Genomic DNA, 25,783 nt, shown 5'->3' on the forward strand with positions numbered 1-25,783 from the left:
AATTAATTTACAAATATATATATATATATTACATATTATATATATATATATATATATATATATATATATATATATATATATATATATATATATATACAGGCTGCCAGTCTATGTATAACGAATTAAGAAGAATGAAAATAACATTTAAATAAAAAAATAAAATAAAATACATTATATTAAGAGTAATGTTCAGATAGAAAAGTGTCCCCTCCATATAATTCGTTTTCTCTAAACTTTCAATGGTAGAAGAAAATTTAATTTTCTCTTTAAAGTTCAGAGGTACTTGTAGCCGAGCCTAAACCTAGCAGGGGTAACATTTGAAGTTTGCTAACCTTATTGGATGACCCATAGACGTTCGTTTCTTCCTGCATAACAGAATGATGATAGATGGAGTAACTGATGTGAATTTCACTTTGCCTCAAGGCTACGAAATTTTTATTGATGTTCCCGGAATATTGCTGCCCTCAGGCAGCCCAAAGGCAGTCCAAGATGGTAATCAATTCCCTCTTTACGAGCAAAAGTTTTGACTAACTCATCAGTTCTATCACTGCATTCGGAGTTTGGGAGTTTGCTGATGTAGATTTGACTAAATATAAACTCAATCAGCAGAACTAATCACATACTTTGCGTCATTAAATAATGGAATGTGAAAAATTCGCAGAATTCATATATTATTTTAGATTCAGGTAAACGCAGTTGCACAATCTTGGTTAGTGTAAAAATAAATGTTCATTAAGCTTATGATTTCATATAACTTTGCTTAACATAAAGTGCTATACGACAGCCAATCAAAACTGAGGACACTTTTGTTAAACATATACTGCTCTATGACTTTCTTAGCACCTTCCAAAACTTTGAAACTCACATGCATCTGACACCCAGGTAAAGTTTCATACTTTCTGAGGGATGTTCTTCGAGAACTTTCATCAAGGACGTCCATAGTAGATAATATGGTCATGGACGACACGCACCAGGAGGCAGACGTGGCTTCAATAACTTGACTCAAGTTTCCATTACGAAACGTAGCCGATAAATTGTTTTTTTTCATCACCGTTCAAGCTGTAGCTCCCGGAAGCTGAATGATGACGTCTCCCCGACAGATAAGTTCAAGTAACCGTACTGCGGTTGTCAAGCTTCCCGTACATGCATCTAGTTCACACACACACACGTGTATATATATATATATATATATATATATATATATATATATATATATATATATATATATATATATATATATATATATATATATATATGTCGTACCTAGTAGCCAGAACGCACTTCTCAGCCTACTATGCAAGGCCCGATTTGCCTAATAAGCCAAGTTTTCCTGAATTAATATATTTTCTCTAATTTTTTTCTTATGAAATGATATAGCTACCCATTTCATTATGTATGAGGTCAATTTTATTTTATTGGAGTTAAAAATAACGTAGATATATGACCGAACCTAACCAACCCTACCTAACCTAACCTAACCTATCTTTATAGGTTAGGTTAGGTTAGGTGGCCGAAAAAGTTAGGTTAGGTTAGGTTAGGTTAGGTTAGGTAGGTTAGGTAATCGAAAAAACATTAATTCATGAAAACTTGGCTTATTAGGCAAATCGGGCCTTGCATTGTAGGCTGAGAAGTGCGTTCTGGCTACTAGGTACGACATATATATATATATATATATATATATATATATATATATATATATATATATATATATATATATATATATATATGTGTGTGTGTGTGTATATCACGAAAATAAACACGTGATTAAGAATGTGACAATGTCAGACCACGGAGGAAAAATGAAACAGGAAATTTCCTTAAGTACTTTCGTATATTAAATACATCTTCAGAAGGTCTTCTGAAGATGTATTTAATATACGAAAGTACTTAAGGAAATTTCCTGTTCATATATATATATATATATATATATATATATATATATATATATATATATATATATATATATATATATATAAATATATATATATATATATATATATATATATATATATATATATATATATATATATATATATATATATATATATATATATATATATATACATGTTGCTTAGCATAAAGACAATTGGGGTCCAGTTCCTGAACCCATTACCTGCCTGTCGCCGGCACCGCGCGCAGGAGGGGTTTGGCGTCCATGAAAACTAATTAAACTACTGCAAATTACAACACAGTAGACACGCACACATCTATTTTACACTCTTTAAGGCTACCGCGGTGGCATTCGGGCGGCGACGGTGGCATTCGGGCGGCAGCGGTGGCATTCGGGCGGCAGCGGTGGCATTCGGGCGGCAACGGTGGCATTTAGGCGGCGACGGTGGCATTCGGGCGGCAACGGTGGCATTCGGGCGGCAGCGGTGGCATTCGGGCGGCAGCGGAGTTACTTGCATCACGCACAGCCCGTCCCACTGACTGTCATCATGGACCATTTAATAAATATCTTTCGCAGTGAATCAGTAACTAAAAGCCTCTTGCACAAGTTTCCGGGAAATTTCATTTACGAACATTCTTTTTGCTGTTATACAAGCCTTATATGTTTACTCTGGGTTAGAAAAAAACATTTTTTTTGTGTGTGTGTAATCTTCACGCCTAATTGTTAGCTGTGGTTGTTAGATCACGGATTTCCGGCGTGCACTGCCATGTAGTACATCTAGATACATATTCTAGAGCAACGGAACACGCATATAATTCTCTGTCTAGCGTGCTCAGATTAACTGTAATATATGGGACGCCTTCTCAGTTTCTCCAATCAAGAGAAACTTGTGAAAATTTCTCATTAGGGGCAAATTGAATACTTAGGCAACACATATTTGCTTGACGTCATGTTGTGTTATCTGAGTTACCATGTCCGTTGTGTGTTGGGGCTGTGTTTGTGTCTAGTTCACCTCGACGTGTTCAGCTGTCGCCTCGTTGGCTCCTCTTCTCGCTCTCAAAGGTAATCCCCCAAGCCCCAGGTAAGGAGCAAAGCTGCTCTTTATTGTTTCTTAAGAGTGAAATTGACATACTCGGTTGTAAATCCGCCACTAATTAATGTTGGGAAGAAATGTCTAAAGCTATGTATCGTTTTTATATGTTCTCTTCCCAAGTCAGTTCTCCGATGTTAATGTATGCCTCTTTCCCTGGCATAGACGAGAAATTATGTGAGCTAGTTTCACTGTCATGCTGCTCTGATTATGTGTGGTAGTTTCACTGTCATGCTGCTCTGATTATGTGTTGTAGTTTCACTGTCATGCTGCTCTGATTATGTGTGGTAGTTTCACTGTCATGCTGCTCTGATTATGTGTGGTAGTTTCACTGTCATGCTGCTCTGATTATGTGTGGTAGTTTCACTGTCATGCTGCTCTGATTATGTGTGGTAGTTTCAGTGTCATGCTGCTCTGATTATGTGTGGTAGTTTCAGTGTCATGCTGCTCTGATTATGTGTGGTAGTTTCAGTGTCATGCTGCTCTGATTATGTGTGGTAGTTTCAGTGTCATGCTGCTCTGATTATGTGTGGTAGTTTCACTGTCATGCTGGTCTGATTATGTGATCAAGTTTCACTGTCATGCTGCTCTGATTACGTGTGGTAGTTTCACTGTCATGCTGCTCTGATTACGTGTGGTAGTTTCACTGTCATACTGTTTGCCCTTCTCATGTTATTTTTAAATTAGTTTGACGTCAGTAGTAGAAAATGTATTTTTTTACGATAATTTAAAAAGTGTCCTTTGCATTCGTTATTAAAAACTAGTCTTCAAGATTTACAAAGGATTTACATAGATTTACGCGTTTAGTAATTTACCACCGTTATTCTCCAAAATGTCAGGAATACGCAATTATATACAGTGAGTTAAGTAAAGCTTTTGATATTCCCACGAGAGAGAGAGTAAGGCTGGTGATAATTCTTAACACGGGCTTAAGGATCTATAGAAGTGACCGTTATAGACGTTTTAATGTTTTCCCTTTTCGTTATCTAACCTAGAAAACACAGCCTGGATTGTGGGGGGGGGGGTGCAGATTATAGCACCACATATCCTTGCATGACCCCACTTGGATTATAGGGTAGAGTTTAGAATATCCTATAATAGAAAATATGTAAATGTTCTACAAAACATGCGGAAAATTATAACTAAATAAAAACTTTGACGATTAGAAATCTTCCTTGAGTGAGCAATACCATTACACTGATTCCAGTTACGGAAATGTCTTATGAGGGACATAATGAGAAAGGTCTTGGTCGTTGAGACGTAAGCCCTGTTCACATTATATACTCAGACCCTCATACAGCTCTCAGCACAGAACGAAGGATTGGGTGCATTTCAGTTCTTTACATAAACTACATAGTAATATAAGTATCGATTTTTTTTATCCATTACAGTGATAATCTTCAGGGAACACGATTCAAGCAGCTGTATGCTCCTCATGTTGGGGATTTGTCACTAGCAGTTGAGTAAAGGCACTTCAAGTCAATTATAAAGTACGATCACCAAAACTATACAAAATAATGGAAGAGTTTGGTGTTAGGAGTATGGTCTATTAACCTCTGGAGGGTTACTAAAACTGGTACAGCTGCCTTACTGACAAACCAGCAGGTATACTTTACATGTGGGGGTCATTTACTATTGTCTTACCGGGAGACACTTATTAATATAGTTCCACAGGAAAAATACTGGACGTCGTTGCAATAAACTAATGACTTTAATTTAACTTGTCATCTAGAACAAAACACAGTGTTTTGCTCTCCTTTTTTTCCGGTAGTTTATGAAGCACATTTAAGTAAAAATTTCTAATCAGAAGTAAAGTACTCAGAAATACCTTTAGGTCATTTGCTATTTGAGAATTTAAATTTGTGTCAGTTCCCTAAAAGTATATTGAATGGGACTTGGGCAAAGGAATAGCTTTTTGGGCAGTTAATATCTGATTATATGACTGCGAGCTGTCGTTGATTTACAATATGACTTTTAAACAATTGAAACAATTGTACGAGGGTGTTGTGTGTGCCCGTTGTACTCACCTATCTGTGCTTGCGGGGGTTGCGCTTCGGCTCTTTGGTACCGCCTCTCAGCTGTAAATCTACACACGTGCACCAATCTACAAAATGGGCGGTACCCCATTTCCATCCCCCCCCCACCCCCCAGGATGGGTATGAGGTACATAATAAATGAAGTGAACTAACTCTGATTTAGTAAACCAGTTACATTGTTTACTGTGTGGACAAATCGGCAGACAAGGCGGAGTCAAGGAAGGTGTACACCACATTAAGAGTTTGCCTGAACCCGGCCAGGAAGCAGAGGTTTTCCTGTGGTCAAGACAAGACTCTCAAGACATGCAACATGTACGTAAATAAGGGTTTCAAGATGCATGTCAGATGTATATTCCTTTTTCCAGATTCCTTTTCTCAGCCGAGCGATAAAGAACCGTCCAGGGGCGCTGGCGGATCAAACACCGCCTGGACACAGCAGAGATACACCAGCTCAATAATATATGTTTCCTCCACGACAAAAGCAAGCAGTTAGACAAGTCGCTCCGGTCAAATTTCGTTTAGTCATGTGTGACAGCTTCCACTTCTAGAAATACATGTCAGATTACTGGGAAGTGAAACAGACAGTCTCTGCGTCATGGAAGATGACGCAAGACCGGTTGGGTTCAGTTGCGTCAGGCCCGAGATGAGAGAGTCACAACTGGCCGCTGCGTCATCTAGCACCATAACTCTCAAGCCCATGTGTACTTGGGGAGGTTGATCTCTGACTTGTCAGATGTCAGATTAGATGAGATGTCAGCCCTTTCTCCTGTGGGGAAGAGCTCACAGGTGTGTGTGATCTTGAAGTTCATGATATACCTGCATGCATTAACTCTGCCTTCAAATCTTAGCCAGCATCCATCAAACACTAACGTGTTCCCTTACGAAATCTGTACATCTTTCCTCTATTAAGGTCGCTGAGGCTGTATTTATTAAACAGTTTACGAGTTTGGAACGCTGCGAGGTCCTTTACCACGCAAAGTTATTATTACAGACAACCTCGTAATACCTCGATGCTAAAAACTGTTTAATAGATACCAACTAAGCCCCCAATGATTGGGGAAAGATGTACGGGGTTCGAACGTGGACACGTAGATATTTAATGAATTCTAGCCCTTGGAAAGACAAATCTTCAAGAAAAGAATCTGAGAAACCTTAGGTTTTCTGTCCTCGACGTGGTCACCAAACAGATGGTGGTCCCTCAGGTAAATTCAGGTAAATAGGTAAATTAATACATCAATCGCCCTACCACAGACATGTATGAGACGTGACAGAAATCATTCCGAGCTGAATGAGTTACATATAGAGATGCGATCTCTTGTATTGGAGCACTTGCGTGGCATTCCATATCTCAGCCTCTCAGAGGTTCTTGTATCATGTCTTCCAAGTGGTAAACAGTGGATGCAAGAATACAGGCATTGCTAAAATATGTTTAACATTGCTATGCCATGATGGTAAGCAGTGGTTGGCTTCAGAAGAAAAGGTCCCAAGTCACATACACACAGACAAAAAAAAACTGTCTATAAAATAAACCTGACATAACTCCCATCTGATGAGCGTCAAGCTTCGCTCACTGAGAAAGTTTTAAGTTTAGTTCTCAAAATTACTCATAATTCAGACTTCTAACTACACAACCAAACGGTTAAGCAGTTCAGAGTTGATCACTGTACTCACTGAATACACTGAACAGATTTAAACACAAAGTTAATCAAATAAATTTGAAATCTCAGTTAATGAAGATAAAAAAAAAGTCTATTTACAGTCTGCAGAAAGACTGAATCAGATCAGTCCAGGAGGAGAGGCAGCCCATCCTCAAAACATTAGGTGAATGCTTGGTTATCCCTTTGTGATTCAATTGATTACGTCCTCAGTTTTCGGTAGCATTGGTCCGCTGACTTCCTGCTGTGTTCGCTGCGCACCTCATTACTTCACGCGCTGCGCACCTCATTCCTTCATGCGCTGCGCACCTCATTCCTTCACGCGCTGCGCATCTCATTCCTTCACGCGCTGCGCACCTCATTCCTTCATGCGCTAAGCACCTCATTCCTTCATGCGCTGCGCACCTCATTACTTCATGCGCTGCGCACATTACTTCATGCGCGTGGTGTAAAGCCAAAACTATGATACCTAATATTAGATGAGTGTTATGGTCCTTGCGTTAATGTAAATAAGGTTACCACTGGGGCTTAAATATGTGTATATATATTGGAGATCACTGACAAGCTCTCCAGTAAGAGTTAGACAAGCCCCCCCCCCCCCCGGAAACTTACCTCCCATAATTTTAATAATAAACCTGTGCCCAAAGGTGTGATAGTCTACTCTACCTGGAGTAAACAAAAACATAGTTTCCCCTGTGTTAGCTTTAGTGTTAACTTTATTCATTAACACTCCCAACATGTTCATTGTCCACCGATTGCTCTACCTCATCGACATTCACTCTAAATCTCCCACCGCTCACAGGCAAGAGTAGGCCTATACACAGGCACACCAGAGGTAGGCCTACTGGTCTCTGGTGGCGCCACAACTCTTGAAATCACTCCTCCTGACAGCTACCAAATCCTTACTGACTGACATGCTTATAGTGCCCTATACCTTGTCCTAAACTCGACCAGTGTCGCATGTTATATCAGTCCTGTAACATTCTTGAGATTAAGATGACGGCTCAAGTATTTAGAAAGGATTATGGGTACTTATAGACAATGATATATGACCCAAGTCCTGCCACGACCTTCCCAGCCAGTGTAAAAAAAAAAAAAAAAAAATTCACAGTTCGGAAAATTTACAGATGCACCTTTAAGGAGGTCTCCAACTTGGCCGAGTACGACCTGAGGGTGAGCTCGAAGGCAAGGTTAGCCTGAGGAGCACAGGGAGAGGAGTGGGGGGGGGGCACTGAGTAAGAAAGGAGAGAGTGCCACGGAGAATCGATACACATACAAAGATGGAGAAAAAGACAAGACGAATAATAGAGAAACCTTTGAATATAAAAATAATTACAATGGCCCAAAGAATAGGCACACCAGAGGCATCATAAACAATAGTGAAGTGCCTGATCCCCAGACAGGCCAGGGACAGTCACTATCACTATCACCCTCACCACTACACATGTGGTCAGAGTGATAGTTTTTGCTGCCTTTGTGGTGTTCTGACAACCATCCTATCGCCAGCCTACAAGACCCACATATCTTACACAACTTAAAACGACCAAAATGTGCAAAGTACGCGTCACCATTCATTTGTTGAAAGTGATTTTCAAGTTTTTTTGGTACTGGAAACCAAGTGATTTTGGGCGTATTGGGGGGTCTAAGACACGCGTCCAGAAATACGAAAATTCTCCTTTGACGAAGCCAACTACTTGGACTGAACTTCGTGCAGGTCGGCGTTCAATCCCCGACCGTCCAAGTGGTTGGGCACCATTCCTTTCCCCTCCGTCCCATCCCAAATCCTTATCCTGACCCCTTCCAAGTGCTATATAGTCGAAATGACTTGGCACTTTCTCTTGATAATTCCCACCCTCATTTGATAAAGAAAATACTTAAATATATTATTTATATCGGGTGAAAGGGGGGGGGGGCTCATTTTTTCAATTAAACAATTAATAGCTGTATTAATAAATACTTTTGCAATTAAATATTTTAAACTGATTCAAACAACTGCAATCGGATTATATATAAGAACAAAAGTATAAATAATTGTCTAAAACTGATTAGAATTATTCATTATATATGAATTTTATATATGCTTAATAATTTTGTTAATACATTTTTTTTATTTTGGAAGGCCATTTTAGGAGGTTATCTTGGAAGGTTATTTTAGAAGGTCATCTGGGAAGGTTATGTTAGGTTATCTTGGAAGGTTATCTTAGGAAATGATCTTAGAAGGTTATCTTGGGTTATCTTGGAAGGTTATTTGGCATTTTTTTAAGGTTATTAGTAATTGCGTGGGGATAACTAATTAGTTTGGGACAAATCTTCATAATCCACATTGCTCAAATGTGCTGTGAAAAATATGTAATTGTACATACTGGTGATTGAATAATTAACTCATAATTTGTTCTACTTAACAGTTTTAGTGCCAAGACTGATTGTGCCCAAGAGAGACCGTGCCAAGACTGACAGCATCAAGACTTATGGTGCCGAAGATGTATAGTGCCAAGACTCATGGTGGCCAAGACAGATAGTGCCAAGATTTATGGTGTCTATGACGGACAACATTGCTAAAACAGTCATTTTTTGAGATACAGAAAGCTGTTTATTCTAAATAATGCAAGTTCTTCTTTTCACATCAAGTGAGGCGTTCTTTTAGATAAAAATGAGTAGTTCCTTTAAAGTTATCCGTTTTTTTTTTAGATAAAGTGAGTTGCCCATTTCAATAAAAGGAATCTGACTCTACAGTACAAGGAGCTGTCCTGGGATTATCTCCAACACTAACAGACAGAGTAGAGTGTCGCAGCTCGCCTTTGTGTATCTAGGTATCCCTCGTTGTGTTTCACTTCTCCCAGACTCTATTCTAAGAAGAGGTACAGTCTGTTGCTTTATCAGCGAGTTTAAAAAAAAAAAACAGTGATAGACAAATCCGAAATAAAGGATTTAGATATAGGAAATAAAGGAAATAAAGGAAGCTGGACATTTCTCTATCAAAACCAGACAAAAGTCAGTGATCTTCTCCACAGTTTTGTAAACAAGGAGATATTAACAAGCCCAGACGCTTGGCGTGGTTGGTGACACGCCTCCAGGTGGCGAGGGAGTACAAGCTCTCTTGTTTACTAATCCTCGTGTTTGTCTTCAAGTCATCCTCAAGGAGCAGTTGATGGACGCCATGGAGAATCCAGGAAATAAGGTCAAGGTTGGGAATCTCTCTCTCCGCACCAAGGGCCCATTTAGCAAGGTAAGTCAAAATGTTCACCGTAGTTTTTCGCTAAAATGTTGTTTTATTTTGTAATTAAGAATATTTTAGGTTCGACATATACTCTACAAACATGTTAATGCTCTCATGGGGTTTCTAAGTTGGAGTACTTGTGGCTGCAAGCGACGCGGGGGCCTTCTTGCACTGTGGCAACGGATGCAATTAAAAGTTGCAAAATAACTTTGGGTCAAATGTTTGAAATGTGTGAGCAATACGAGAGAATGGAACTATTGTCCTTGGGATTATCATGCACACACGATAACACCACACTAGCGTCCGTGGGACTACCAGACACTCACAAACCTTCACACCAGCTGTCCGTGGGACTACCAGACACTCGCAAACCTTCACATCAGCGTCCGTGGGACTACCAGACACTCGCAAACCTTCACACCAGCGTCCGTGGGACTACCAGACACTCGCAAACCTTCACACCAGTGTCCGTGGGACTACCAGACACTCGCAAACCTTCACACCAGCGTCAGTGGGACTACCAGACACTCGCAAACCTTCACACCAGCGTCCGTGGGACTACCAGACACTCGCAAACCTTTACACCAGCGTCCATGGGACTACCAGACACTCGCAAACCTTCACACCAGCGTCCATGGGACTACCAGACACTCGCAAACCTTCACACCAGCGTCCGTGGGACTACCAGACACTCGCAAACCTTCACACCAGCGTCCGTGGGACTACCAGACACTCGCAAACCTTCACACCAGCGTCCGTGGGACTACCAGACACTCGCAAACCTTCACACCAGCGTCAGTGGGACTACCAGACACTCGCAAACCTTCACACCAGCGTCCGTGGGACTACCAGACACTCGCAAACCATCACACCAGCGTCCGTGGGACTACCAGACACTCGCAAACCTTCACACTACGAACAGTGTCAAGCTGAACAGGATGTCTTGCTCTTCATATTGGAGTGAATAAAACACCTCTTTGGTTCCGATGATACCAATTGATAGACAGGTGTCGACACCGTGGTTCACGAGCCCCTTATGCACCACGTAAACTCAAATTCCTCAAGATGATACCAGCATCAGTGTTGCAGTTCCGATCTATAAATATCTAGGGAGACGCAAGGGCTAGTTCGTCTTGCCTCTCCTACTGGCCTTACTGTGCCTGTTGCGCCATCTGCTAACACCTATACAATAAGAGAAAATGTCTGTGCGTTTGTCTCATTTGTCTGTCCACACTTGGAAGCCAGACGCTCAGGGCTAGACTTAAATTTGAAGGACGGAGGGAGTAGGACACCCGGACACCATCGGGTGTCCAAATCCATGTTGGTCCCTTAGTTACAGAGTTGACCCTTCTCTATGTGCTCCACCATACTCGGTCTGGTTATTTCAGCAATTTACCACGAAATACTGCTGATTGCTGACTCCTGTTAGCAGGCTGAGAGGTTTTCCTTCCCATAGCTCATGGTAAACTATTAGTTCCCCCCCCCTTGAATACGACCCACCTATTGCAACTTATGGAATCATAGTAAGCGGCCATTAGGCCAGCACAAGGCTTCTGTTCCTGCTTTTAGTATTCATTTTGATATCCTGACTGGTTAGCATGTCTGGTAGTCCTAAGCACGGTGGTGCGATGGTTAGCATGTGTATCGTAGTCCCAATTACAGAAGCTTGTGTTATAGTTCATCAAGGTTATCATGTGTTATAGTTCCAAGGTTGTTTGTTATGCCCCTGGTTTTTTTTTACTCCTTCCTTGCAAAGGGGTTTCATTCGCACAACTTTAAATTTCAGTTTGTATGTGAGAAGATCTTACGAAGGCTTTCCTTGTATCCAGCGAGGCTGGCTCTACCTATACACCAAGGGGTAACGTCATCCTCTCAACGTTAGTTACTCAACTCAGCTCGACGTTTATCTCAATATCTTGCTTAATACTGAATTAGCATACCTGATGTGATCCTGGATGGCTTCTGATTCACAGCGATCACGTATACAGTTTGCTTGAAATTACAATGGGAAAAATCCCTTTTGATTCTCTCTTGTTGATTATGAGCTGCAACTTTTGCTGGTCGGTTTGCAATAATGGTAATGTATGGTAGTAGTTATAGCTCTCTGAGAAATTAAATGTTTGTGGTAAGTCTTGTGATGTTAACGCATTCTTGCTTAAGAAACCAATGATCTTGTTTAAGAAAGCTGATGTGCCTGGTATTTGCATGTTTCCTGCACGGACATACAAATCACATGTACTACAATACATATGTGTCACATGTGACACATATGTATATCAGGAAATATCAGGGCACTAAGACCGTGTACAGAACGTCTTCTTAAGATTAAAACCTAAGGCCAGGCACATAATTATGCATCTTAGATCTAGCTGCCCAATGTTTGAAGGGCAGCCAGAGCGAGACATTCAGCTCATGCCTCTTCACACTCCGGCGTCTTCTCTAACTACGGGCTCACCATAGCCCGTGCTACTTGGAACGTTTTGCTCCAAGTAGCGAATCTTAAACAACAACAACAGCGTCTTCGCTACTGTCCGGTCACGACGCTCTAAGGCTGAGAGTCTCCACTTCCTGGCCTCCTCCCTCTTCTGCTCTGTCTTTGGTAGTGTTTATATGTCTCAAGGTTGAAAGGTCAAAAGAAAGCCAAGGTCCTGGGTGGGCACCTTGGCGTACACTTAACACCGCCACTGTCTGAGGAAGAACTCAGAACATGTTCTCGATAGCAGTGTGAGCTGAGCCGGAATCATCAGGGTGACACACAAGGACACCTTGTGTGTCTTTAGGTGATAGCTAAGGATGTTTTAGAGAGTTAGATAAGCATATCTTCAAGACGTCACATACTGCATTTGTCTACATTTTGTTTAACTATTCAAGAACAGCGTGGAATATCTTTTTCAAACATACTAAAAACTAAGAACAAAACAGTACAGAACTTTGCATCAAAACAAGAAGTGAAGAGACTATCATGGGGATAGTCTTGGGAAGCTGACCCTGAGGCCAGTGGAAGGATGAAATACAGGAACAAGATCCAGACATGTAAAATACTCATAGTTGTCAATAAAATACGCACAGGTCAAGCCATAGCGCCCACAACATGCAAGGGTGAGGATGCAAATGCATCGAATTAAAAGGTAAAGTAGACCTCCATTCCCAATTTTAAAAGTCAACCTCAGAAGAAACAACACAGGAATAACGGGATACCACGAAGGACAGTTGGAAAATCGAGGCCCAGGAGCTGAATCTCGGTCGACCATCTACTAGGCAAGAACAAGTGGACTAATGAAATCTATCCCAGACAATCATAGCACGTAAAAAGAAAACACATTACTCTAAAAAAAAAAAAAAAAAAAATTACACCATGAGATAAAAAAATAAAAAAAAAGGTTGGTGTTGACGTCAGCATGAGCATCCCGTGACGTCACTGATAGACCGGGTCAGGATTGAGAGGTCTTGAGCCTGGAAACGTAGACAGATACACAGCATCCGCCAGTGGTCCCTCTCCCCCTCGCTATTATCTCCCCTCGCAATAATCTCTCCTCGCTATCATCTCCCCTCGCTATCATCTTTCCTCGCTATCATCTCCCTTTGCTGTCATCTCCCCCTCGCTATCATCTCCCCCTTGCTGTCATCTCCCTCGCTATCATCTATCCCCGCTATCATCTCCCCTCGCTATCATCTCTCTTCGCTTTCATCTCTCCTCACTATCATCTCCCCTCGTTATCATCTCCCCTCGCTATCATCTCTCTTCGCTATTATCTCCCTTTGCTATCATCACCCCTCGCTATCATCTCCCCCTTGCTGTCATCTCCCCCTCGCAATCATCTCCCCCTCGCTATCATCTCCTCCCTCGTTATCATCTCCCCTCTCGCTATCATCTCTCCTCGCTATCATGTCCCCTCGCTATCATCTCCCCCTCACAACAGTTGCAACATCAGGATCTGCGGGTTGGTACAAGAATTCAACCAACTATGAACCACTTGGCTTGATGAAAGGGAGCAGTAGAACAAGAGAAGTACACTTACATTGCATCAGACTTGGATACCCATGTGCATGGGAAATAGGCTTACAGGTTCCGGAAGATGAGAGGAAATGTCAACACTGTGGAGAAATGCCCGACAGACCACAGGAACATTATCTAACACAGTGCACAGTTACAGCCACAACAGACCACTGGAACATTATCTAACACAGTGCACAGTTACAAACCTAATAGGATTTTAACTAAGATTCAACAGAGCAGAAGAAATTGTTAAAGCACAAGGGGGGTATAATCTTACTGAAGCGAATATACGAGTCATAAATACTCATACTCCGCCTAAGTAAAACAGAAACAAGCAACAAGTAACACTTAGTGGGCCAGCCAGAGGCTTAGGGCCCGCGCAGGAATATCCCTAACAAAAAAAAAATCTTCCCTCAGTATTATATCACTTTCTCAAGTAAAATAATATGTAAAATAGAATGTCTGTGAGTTCGAAGTTGGAGGCTAAACGCTTGGGGGCTAGCTTGTGGGACATTACACGGTGATTTGTGATTGTATGGTGAGTGCCATAGGGTGGTTTGGGTCGATCCCCCCTCCCCCCATGCCCCTCTTCAAGAAGGGTCGGCTCCTACTCCGAATCCCAGTGACTCCCATGAAGCATGAAATGTGGGGGTTGATTGTTAACAGTGTGTTAAAACAGAATCATCGTCAGTAACGGTGATTCAACCTTAATAACACTTGGAGAGAGAACGAGAAGAAGGGAGGGAGGGAGGAGAGAGACGCCTGTTAACCCAACTAGTCTGAAATATAGATACGAGTCTTGTTAGTATCATTGATCTAACCCTTTCTGTCATATCTAGTATCATATGTATACAGGAAAGATTGCCACCAAAATGCAATATATATATATATATATATATATATATATAATCACATTACCACTATTTCTCTCTCCCCTCTCCCTGTGCCCTGCTTCGACGTCGCTGGCTGGCCGAGCAGAGACTGAAGGAGTACTACGCCCAACTCTTCGGGTGTTCGAAGTCCGGGGTGGCGAGGATGGAGCTGTACGAGAACATGAAGGCCTCTTGCTCCGGCTCTACCGTCTTCGTCATTACCGGCTCAGATGTCATCAAGGCGCAGAAGATCACCGGGGAGACAGCGGAAGATCGGCACGCCTTTGTGGTCAGTGGTACCTCCTTTGGTGCTAGTGGTACCTCCTTTGGTGCTAGTGGTACCTCCTTTGGTGCTAGTGGTATCCCTTTGGTGCTAGTGGTACCTCCTTTGGTGCTAGTGGTATCCCTTTGGTGCTAGTGGTACCTCCTTTGGTGCTAGTGGTATCCCTTTGGTACTAGTGGTACCTCCTTTGGTGCTAGTGGTATCCCTTTGGTGCTAGTGGTACCTCTATTGATGCTAGTGGTACCTCTATTGATGCTAGTGGTACCTCTATTGATGCTAGTGGTACCTATTGATGCTAGTGGTACCTCTATTGTTGCTAGTGGTACCTCCTTTGATGCCGGTGGTACCTCCTTTTGATGACTGTGACTATGTATCACTATAGCAAGTAACACCATCGCTACAATAGCGTGCCACTGCTTCCTGTATCCACATGTGTCATCTGTTTCATCTCTGCAAAAGACGCTTCACATATCTCTAATTACCACTACCCATATTTTAACAAAATCTCTGACGAGTTTACGAGATGAACAAAAGTAGTTCCCAGTCCCCAACCTCTACTATTCCTCGCCCCCTTACTATATTCCTCGCCCCCTTACTATATTCCTCGCCCCCTTACTATATTCCTCGCCCCCTTACTATTTCCTCGCCCCCTTACTATTTCCCATCATTCTTCACTCATATTCACTTGTGGTTTTGGGTTATTCATTGTTATTTTATTGAAAATGAGATACATATGTATGTATATTTTTTTGCAGGTTGCAACGAGGGAGCAACAGTATACATTCAGTGCCAAGGATGCGTTTGACTGTGACAATTGGGTGAAGGTAAGTCGAACTGAGAGAGAGAGAGAGAGAGAGAGAGAGAGAGAGAGAGAGAGAGAGAGAGAGAGAGAGAGAGAGAGAGAGAGAGAGAGAGAGAGAGAGAGAGAGAGAGAGAGAAAACATATTTTATTTACACAAAAGTTTTACATGAGGAAGCAAGCAGTTATCAAAAAACATCATCTCGCACACAATTTTCATTTACCCCAAAATGAACAAACTATCTATCGTAAATATATACTTAAACGACCATCTGACCTTGATAAAGGGTTCATCAAAGGCTGTGCACATTTCTAAGACATTTATGTTATATTTTTGTTCATGTCGTTTATTAAATGTTATATATCTTACTGGAAGGGGCGCCTACCTAGCAGGGTCCGGGATAATCTCTCACTCTCTTTCTCCCTGCATACTCCTTCTAATTCCTCTTCCCTCCTTCCTCCTCCCTCTTCTCTCCTTTCTCCATCAGCACCAAGCCTCTGGCCTCCACCGTTGAGCAAGCAGACACATAAATTTAGATAGAATTTATCTATTTATATATCTTATAGATATAGATAGATTATCCATCTTTATTATTATACAAGTCACCTCTAAAGTTCTCAGCTATATAGTTTAAAACGTATCCCTTCAAAAAGTTTCAGAATCAGAATTTAAATTATCTAATGTATATAGATTATCTAAGTTAAAACAACTTGATACTTTAAGCATTACTTTTTGTGGAATATGTCATGCGATTATATTTTTTTAATCAGAACAGCCAGAACTGTAATGAGTTACATAGATCACTAAGGAATAACGGTTAGTCAATTGGTGGTCCTGGATAAATTCAGGATTTCAGATCAGTTCCACGAGGAACCTCGAACGATAATATTCCTTTTCTTCAGAATATCCAAGACACCTTGCTGCAGCCGATGTGTTCTATGGGCCCCCCGCAGCACTCACCCACAAAGGTCACCGTTGAGAACGACATCTACGTCCCAGCTGAGGAAGGTCAGTTTGCTCCCTTGCCCAAGGTCACATGAAGGTCATAGTTTGCTCTCTTACCCAAGGTTACTGAAAGTCAGGTTGCTCCCTTGCCCAAGGTCATTGAAGGCCAGGTTGCCGCCTGACCTAAAGTCGGTGACGGTCCAGATATCGCTCCCTCTTCTTAGTGTGTATTAAGGTGAATTGTGTTGATAGAGTTCAACAGGCGACTACTAGATATACACTGTACATCCGCTAGTCTATGCTCCTCCTGTGCCAGGTAAGCTACGGGCTCACCATAGCCCGTGCTACTTGGAACCTGTTCCGAGTAGCTGAATCTATAACAACAACAACAGCTAGTCTATGCTCCCCGTGTCCCACTCGAGCAAGACTAAACCCAACACAATAAACCTTATCATTCCCCGCAGTGTGCCGTCAGTACACGGTGACGGTGAGCGTGGAGAGCAGACAGAAGCTGGCGGTGGACGGGAAGGTGCGGCTGCTGGTCGAGAACGGCCACATCACCATCATGTCCCTAGACGGTAACCGGATCGTCCGCTGGGGCATCGAGCACCTTCGTCGCTTCGGCTACACCGACACCAACTTCCACGTTGAGGCCGGGAGGAAGAGCCAGCTTGGAGAGGGAGAGTTTGTATTCATCACTAACTTGGTGAGTGAGTGAGTCTAGGATGGACAGATAACGGTTCCAGGGGCCGTCTTGTTATCCGTGTTCCAGGAGCCGTCTTGTTATCTGTGTTCCAGGGGCCGTCTTGTTATCTGTGTTCCAGGGGCCGTCTTGTTATCTGTGTTCCAGGAGCCGTCTTGTTATCTGTGTTCCAGGAGCCGTCTTGTTATCTGTGTTCCAGGGGCCGTCTTGTTATCTGTGTTCCAGGGACCGTCTTGTTATCTGTGTTCCAGGGACCGTCTTGTTATCTGTGTTCCAGGGACCGTCTTGTTATCTGTGTTCCAGGGGCCGTCTTGTTATCTGTGTTCCAGGAGCCGTCTTGTTATCTGTGTTCCAGGAGCCGTCTTGTTATCTGTGTTCCAGGAGCCATCTTGTTATCTGTGTTCCAGGGGCCGTCTTGTTATCTGTGTTCCAGGGGCCGTCTTGTTATCTGTGTTCCAGGGGCCGTCTTGTTATCTGTGTTCCAGGGACCGTCTTGTTATCTGTGTTCCAGGGGCCGTCTTGTTATCTGTGTTCCAGGGGCCGTCTTGTTATCTGTGTTCCAGGGGCCGTCTTGTCATCTGTGTTCCAGGGGCCGTCTTGTTATCTGTGTTCCAGGAGCCGTCTTGTTATCTGTGTTCCAGGAGCCGTCTTGTTATCTGTGTTCCAGGAGCCGTCTTGTTTTCTGTGTTCCAGGGGCCGTCTTGTTATCTGTGTGTTCCAGAGGTCGTCTTGTTATCTGTGTTCCAGGGGCCGTCTTGTTATCTGTGTTCCAGGGACCGTCTTGTTATCTGTGTTCCAGGAGCCGTCTTGTTATCTGTGTGTTCCAGAGGTCGTCTTGTTATCTGTGTTCCAGGGGCCGTCTTGTTATCTGTGTTCCAGGAGCCGTCTTGTTACCTGCCTTGTCATCTACTGTAACTAATCCGGCTTCTGTAACTAGTGAACCAGCTGGTTCCCTAGTTACATTTCCTGCCTTTTGATCTGGCCAAAACTCCGATTTCCACAAATATTTCTTCGTTAAATTTTTCGTTCCCAGTGTATATATGCCTTTATCCTATTGACGTCTCAGGATTTCAGTCTTCTTAAAAAGACGCTAACTTTTTCCAAAAGATTTCCAAAGCAAAGTTTGATACCTTAAATATGACTTTTGTCTCGGAATCGTTAAATCTGTAAAAATGTCCAGTGTTATATTACCAGAGGATTACTGATATTAACGAGTGCGTATTTGACTGATACAAATTATAGATGTTCGTTTGGTTTTTGGCATTAGACGATATTGTTGTCGTTTATGTCCTCCGCCACCTTCTGTTCTCTAAAGTTGATGGTGGATTAAGGAGTCATAGTAATTAGCGTCGTGGTATTCTATCTAGTGTTTTCCATTCGAGCCTAAAGCCTATCTTATCTTGAGGTTATCTTGAGATGATTTTGGGGCTTAGTGTCCCCGCGGCCCGGTCCTCGACCATGCCTCCACCCCCAGGAAGCAGCCCGTGACAGCTGACTAACACCCAGGTACCTATTTTACTTATAGGTAACAGGGGCATAGGGTGAAAGAAACTCTGCCCATTGTTTCTCGCCGGCGCCCGGGATCGAACCTGGGACCACAGGATCACAAGTCCAGCGTGCTGTCTGCTCGGCGGACCGGCTCCCTATACTACAGGTTGTCCCCCCAACCCATCCTCTGGGTATGGTCGTCCAGGTTGTGGTCGTCCCCAAAGGCACATTCCTTATTTTTTATCCATTCATCAAAAACGGTATTTTCTCAAATATTAATCTAAATATGTTGGGAACCGTTCCTTTCACCTGTTCATCTAGCAGTGAAACAGGAGTTAGGCAACTGTTGTGGGTGGCATGCTGGGGGGAGGGGGGGGGTGTCAGTGTAGTTGGCATTAAGGGGCCCGTCGGTAAGCCTAAAACCTGGCTGACCCCGACAAAGGGGTGTTACACAATTATTACTCCGCCCAAAGTGAGTCCTTCATATTGTTCTTGATTTTTCAGCTCTAATACTAATATTGAAAATTTATCCTCATCATAGAAACTATTTCGATTTTCAATTTAGATTTTTTTTATAACTTTAATAGGAACAGAATAATATATGTTTAAGTACATTAGGGCATAGTGTGACTCTTGCTGGAGTAACTATGCAAGGACACAAACTATGACAGGTTCAGCTGCTCGCCCAACAGGGAAGAAAACAAATCGAAACGTTCAAACTGATGTTCCTGATTTCTAATTGTAATACATAATGCTATCTTGAGCAGGCAATGAGTCACAATAACGTGGCTGAGGTATGTTGACCAGACCACACACTAGAAGGTCAAGGGACGACGACGTTTCGGTCCGTCCTGGACCATTCTCAAGTCGATTGTGAGAATGGTCCAGGACGGATCGAAACGTCGTCGTCCCTTCACCTTCTAGTGTGTGTGGTATGGTCAACATGCTATCTTGAGGTTATCATGAGATGATTTCGGGGCTTAGCGTCCCCTAACACGCATTTAGATTAGATAAATTTCAAGTGCTGAACTCCTTTCAAATAATTCTGAATCCACACACATGCATGAAATGCAGTGAAAGTGTGGAGGTTTCGGTCCGCCTTGGCTCCCTCATCAAGTCGTGACTTGATGTACTCCTTCTTGATCGACAGGGTAAGCAGATCCACACCTTGGTGTCCAAGGAGAAGGAGATGTGGCGCCACAAGATGAGCAGGAACAGCCAGCCCTTACCTGCCGGCCAGGTGGCGCCGCCCATCACCATGGACCCGGAGCCCCTCACACAGTGCGGCCATATATACGAGGAACTCACCCTGCTGCCCGTCTCCACGAAGGCCTCCAGCCCACGCCTCGGCTTCAAGGTACTGACGGCTATTGTGTCTTCAGCATGATGACGCTTTGCGTATTAGTGACTATTAAATGTAAATGCACTGCAACCATTAATTAATAACTGTATCTTGTTCTTCCGTATATTTTTAAATCAAAATTATATTATTATTATTATACAAGGAATTCCCATCAAGGTGATGTATCACGTAATGTGAAGAGTCTTGTGGTGGAACTCCCGTGCCTCGCCAGAGGGCATGCCAGTATGTGTAAATAACCTGATTTAGTATCAGCTCGATACCCGAGGTTCCTTAGCGAACCTAGCTGAATGCCAAGTTACATTACTTATAACATATCGTGGTTTAGTAATACAAGGCGTGCCGCTTGGGAGTACCCAAGTTGCAGATTCGAATCCTATTGTTGATTTTAATGGAGTTTTCACCCCCCCCCCTCCCCCACATAAAGTAAGTACAGTACCTCACGGAGTCTTTGATGGTCATTCCGCCACACACTGTGCGTGCCTTGTGACCATATATTGTAGAAACACACACTGGGAGATACACAGAATGATGATAATAACTCAGCTGATGAACCGCTTTTATTTATGTCATTAATTCATCTATATGTACAGGAAACTCCAGCCGTGTCTGGCTACAACCCCAAGCCGGAAAAGCCTCCTCGGGTCACTACCAACAAGAACTATGAAGTCGTTCCAGCGATGCAACCGACCATCCCGATTGGAGGTCAGAAGACGGCGCTGGCGTTTAGCAACGGACAGGGCAAGCTCATTAGCAAGTCCTTACCCACTAACGCCGCCGCTGCCCGCCCCTACTCCAATATGCTCCCTGCTGCTCAAGCGCTGCAGACACACTCGGGGACCCACCAGCAGCCCGTTGCTGATCTCGAGAACGCTGTGTACTCGGAGCCGAAAGTTTTTATGGAAGCCTGGAAGGAGTTCAGTCGAGATGACAACGACAGCGAGAGTGGTGAGTCAGGAAGCTCCACTACATTCGTGCATGTCCTTCACTGATTCGTGATGCGTATATCTTGTTTTATTGTAGCATAATTACGATGGTCTAAAATATAATACAGGTATAAGATCAAATAGTTCTACGTGAAACTCACTACCATCTATTTACTACTAATGTTAAGAAAGTATATCTGTCTGTCTGAGGTTGGAGGCCAGCTTTTGTGGTTAGCCTCGCCCAACTTTCCGTGGCGAGTTATAATTATATGATTAGTATCAAAGGGTGGTTGAAGTGGACCTCTATGCCCCTCTTTAAGAAGGACTGGTTCCTATTGAGACAACCAACTATTCACCTAAGCCAGAAATGTGGGTTTGATTGCCCATAGATGCTAACAGTAGATTTTTCAGCAGTTATAGACATTGTATCAACGTCGATGACACTGATTCCCCCGTTACCTGACCATGTTTTGTCCACTAGGAGAGAGAACAGGAGAGAGGGAAGGAGGGAGGTTGGGGGTTGAGCTTTGGCTCTTTGGTCCCGCCTCTCAACCGTCAATCATCTGGTGTACATATTCCTGAGCCTACTGGGCTCTATCATATCTACATTTGAAACTGTGTATGGAGTCAGCCTCCACCACATCACTGCCTAATGCATCTTCAGCCTCCACCACATCACTGCCTAATGCATCTTATCTGTTAACTACCCTGACACTGAATATGTTTTTTCTAATGTCTCTGTGGATCATCTGGGTACTCAGTTTCCACCTGTATCCCCTTGTTCATGTTCCACCCGCGCTAAATATTTTGTCTTTGTCCACCCTGTCAATTTCTCTGAGAAATTTTGTAGGTGGTGATCATGTCTCCACTTACTTTGTCTTCCAGGGACGAGAGATACAGCTAAGCTTCTTGCTTTACTGAACTATGTAAAATAGTCAGCAGTAATGTTTTTCCACAGATTTGGAGGTAACACTTTAATTGATCATTGCAGATCGTTCGAGCTCAACGTACGACAGCCTGCAGCACTTCACGCCCGTCGACAAGGAGGTAATGACCCTAAACATTATTGTTTCATTGGTAAAACAACTTGTTCAATTCCAGGACAAGATTGCGTGTTCTCTCTCTCTCTATGTAAATGACTTATTCATAATTCCACACATATTGATCTATGATGTCCTTGTGCTAACTTTAGAATGTTCTCACCCCCAAAATGTTTCGAATCCCAGATGTTTTAACCCCAAGATGTTTCGACCCCGAGACGTTTCAACCCCAAGCTGTTCAGACCCCAAAAAAGTTTCAACTCAAAGATGCTGCGACTTGAAATAGTTCCTAAAGCTTTGGCAGGCATCGTCACTGCTACTCAAAACAGCTTCGTTGTTGTTGTTTAAGATTCCCTACTTGGAACAAAAAGTTCCAAGTAGCACAGGCTATGGTGAGCCCGTAGTGGACTTACTCAGGTCAAAACAGAATTATGAGTTGATTTTATGTTTGAAGGCGTTACAAAAACTCCTAAACACCTCACGTACTTTCTTGCAGGTTGAAGACAGCCACTACACCTACAGTCCCTTCGCGAAGCCCCCAGCAGACGGCGCTCATGTCGAAGAGGTTTTAAAGAAACTGCAACAGAAGACCATCCGCGAAGAGCCAATCTACGCTCAGGTTGACAAGACGAAAAAACTCCCACCAAAGAAAGATTAACATGAATACGGCTTCAGTCTTACAAAGCTCTACTTGTTAAGCCATTCACTATGTACAAAATCTTACAAAACACTAAGACACACACACACACACTCACCAGCAACACACACACACACACAAAATGATGTTTGTTTGTGTGTGATGTGAAAGTAATGTGTAGCGTGGCTACACAAGCCACGGGGCCCGCTACACAAGACACAGGGCCCGCTACACAAGCCACAGGGCCCGCTACACAAGCCACAGGGCCCGCTACACAAGCCACAGGGCCCGCTACACAAGCCACAGGGCCCGCTACACAAGCCACAGGGCCCGCTACACAAGTCACGGGGCCCGCTACACAAGCCACAGGGCCCGCTACACAAGTCACGGGGCCCGCTACACAAGCCACAGGGCCCGCTACACAAGCCACAGGGCCCGCTACACAAGTCACGGGGCCCGCTACACAAGCCACAGGGCCCGCTACACAAGCCACAGGGCCCGCTACACAAGCCACAGGGCCCGCTACACAAGCCACAGGGCCCGCTACACAAGCCACAGGGCCCGCTACACAAGCCTCAGGGCCCGCTACACAAGCCTCAGGGCCCGCTACACAAGCCACAGGGCCCGCTACACAAGCCACAGGGCCCGCTACACAAGCCACAGGGCCCGCTACACAAACCATGGGGCCCACTATACCACGCACACCGCTTTATAATATAACCGCTTAATACGATGAAAAGTAAACCATCTTTTATGCTTACGAGAGCGTACTCTTTTACTGTATCTAGATATCTAGAACGTATGTAAACCGGCCGTGCCGGATAATATTTCTCATGTATGTAAATAGATTTGATATGCAAGTATACTCATTATAGTATACGGTATAACTTTTGGTAAACCCGCATTCGGGAGGTAACCCTGGAAATGGTTCGAGGCTTCTGGTCCTCACTGCTCAGCTGGACGAGTTTTTTTTTTTTTTTTTTTAGATTTAGCTACTCAGAACGATGTGTCCATGTAGCACGGGCTATGGTGAGCCCGTAAGTCTTGGACGAGGTGCTCAGTAAAGCTATATATGCACAGTGAGGCTGGTGAGGGGCTCAGTGAGGCTGGTGAGGTGCTCAGTGAGGCTAGTGAGGTGCTCAGTGAGGCTGGTGAGGTGCTCAGCATTCTCTGCCTCTTCATGAACGAAATATTCACATCACTCCATTATTTTATGAAGAATAAGATTTAGCCAAAGCTTTCTATACAGACGTGTATAGCGGCTTTTGTATGCTTTTGTATAGAGATGTATGCTGGCTTTCTGGAGATGTATAGTAATGTATGGCAATGTTTAGTCATAAAATAGTGTTTACACGAAGTGAAATAAACAATTATTAAATGTGGGGAAATTAGGTAATGGGAATTGATATATTATTTCATGTATTATTTAATAAACATTAGAACAAGGCTTTAATGTATTATCCGTCAGAACTGATCTTGCGTTTCGGCTACATGACATCACCACTCACCTAAAAAGCAGTCACTAACTCTTATCTATGAAGGTTTAAACATTGTCATGATTCTAGGTAGCCTAGCCTAGTCATATTTACATCCCTTAAACCATTAAGATTAAGCCATAAGAAAATCCACGAGAAGAATTCAAACCCTTTCACATGTTGTTGTTGTTGTTAAAGATTCACTACCTGGAACTAAAAGATCCAAGTAGCATGGGCTATGGTGAGCCCGTAGTGGAGTCCCTTTCACATGGTACTCCCAAGCTACCTCATTTTTCTTCATTGACACACCACGTTAATGTGATTTCATTGAGTATTGAGCCATAGCACTGAAATCTTGGCTAACGTCTGCTATGTTTTCGTGAGACAATACCAAGGTATTACGTCAATTTCCACATTAAATCAAATTTTGTGGGATTTAGTAACATATTTGTTAAAGGGAATACAAACCTTTAAAGCCTGACCACCTCGACCCTCCTCACATCCCTTGAGATTCACGAGCTAATAACATTTTATGGGTGAAATTTCTCCTTTTCGAATCCTAGGCTGAGCTGAGAGAAGCCGCCCTCAGAGGACATAGTGGTGTGCGTGGGCTGAGCGGGGCGGAGGGAGGGGGGGGGGGTGAGAGGGCTGAGAGGGACTGTTTGGAGGAAAATGAGATGAAGGAAAATGGAGAGATTGAAAGATGAGATGGACAGCTAGAAATACATAAAAGCCAAGGAGCATTGGAAAACACTAAGACGATGACTAAATAACACTTGGAAGGGATACGAGACAGACTAAAACCATTTACACCATAGAGGATCAAACACCGACCCTACAAAAAGCGAGGCCGTCGCAGTGCCAACCAGTTCAAAGAGATGAGGTTTAAAAGGAAATAAAACTCCATATAAAGACATAGATCAGACACAGGAGTGTGAAGTTACCATCATGGAGTCCCTCAGGGAGATTGCTGCGCTCCTCAGAGAGAGAGAGAGAGAGAGAGAGAGAGAATGGCAATTAGCCACAGGTCATGGACACGGGATCAAAGCTAATCTGACCAACTCAAAGCTATTCATTTTAAACTTGTAGATGCTGTTAAAATTGCATTCCAAGAATGATTCCTTACCATTTGAGAATAATTACAACTTTCGTCTAGTGACGATCTTCCATTTCCATGTTCACCAGCCGCCGGCTTGTATAGGCGTGCTCAAGGTCCGACAGCCCTACACTCTGCACCCTTTTCTTAAAGCGTTTCACCCTTGATTGTACAGACACTGGGAATTATATATCCGTCACCTGTCAGGCTCTGAACCGTGATCCCTTTCCATGTTCTTGAATCTTTTTCTGGGATTTTGGTTCATCATCGTG

The 25,783-nt window shown here is 43.1% G+C and overlaps 1 protein-coding gene across 5 annotated transcripts; it reads left to right on the top strand.

Moving 5' to 3' along the window:
• Window positions 1–2,802: 2,802 nt before the first annotated feature.
• Window positions 2,803–24,387, top strand: LOC123764671 (docking protein 2). Of its 5 annotated transcripts, none has more exons than XM_069302618.1 (11): window positions 2,803–2,953; window positions 9,078–9,898; window positions 11,676–11,747; window positions 14,865–15,047; window positions 15,797–15,865; window positions 16,744–16,849; window positions 17,251–17,492; window positions 20,128–20,334; window positions 20,931–21,285; window positions 22,255–22,310; window positions 22,800–24,387. In XM_069302618.1, the coding sequence occupies exons 2-11, from the start codon at window positions 9,821–9,823 to the stop codon at window positions 22,959–22,961; spliced, it is 1,530 nt and encodes a 509-aa protein (XP_069158719.1). In that variant the 5' UTR covers window positions 2,803–2,953; window positions 9,078–9,820; the 3' UTR covers window positions 22,962–24,387. The 5 variants fall into 5 exon arrangements, with proteins under 5 accessions (XP_069158719.1, XP_069158722.1, XP_069158718.1 ...); XM_069302617.1 differs by having other exon boundaries at window positions 2,839–2,972; XM_069302619.1 differs by lacking the exon at window positions 2,803–2,953 and adding an exon at window positions 4,410–4,586.
• The last annotated feature ends 1,396 nt before the right edge of the window (window positions 24,388–25,783 follow it).

This window comes from Procambarus clarkii, chromosome 48 (genome assembly GCF_040958095.1).
Source record: "Procambarus clarkii isolate CNS0578487 chromosome 48, FALCON_Pclarkii_2.0, whole genome shotgun sequence".
Classification (NCBI taxonomy): Eukaryota; Metazoa; Arthropoda; class Malacostraca; order Decapoda; family Cambaridae; genus Procambarus; species Procambarus clarkii.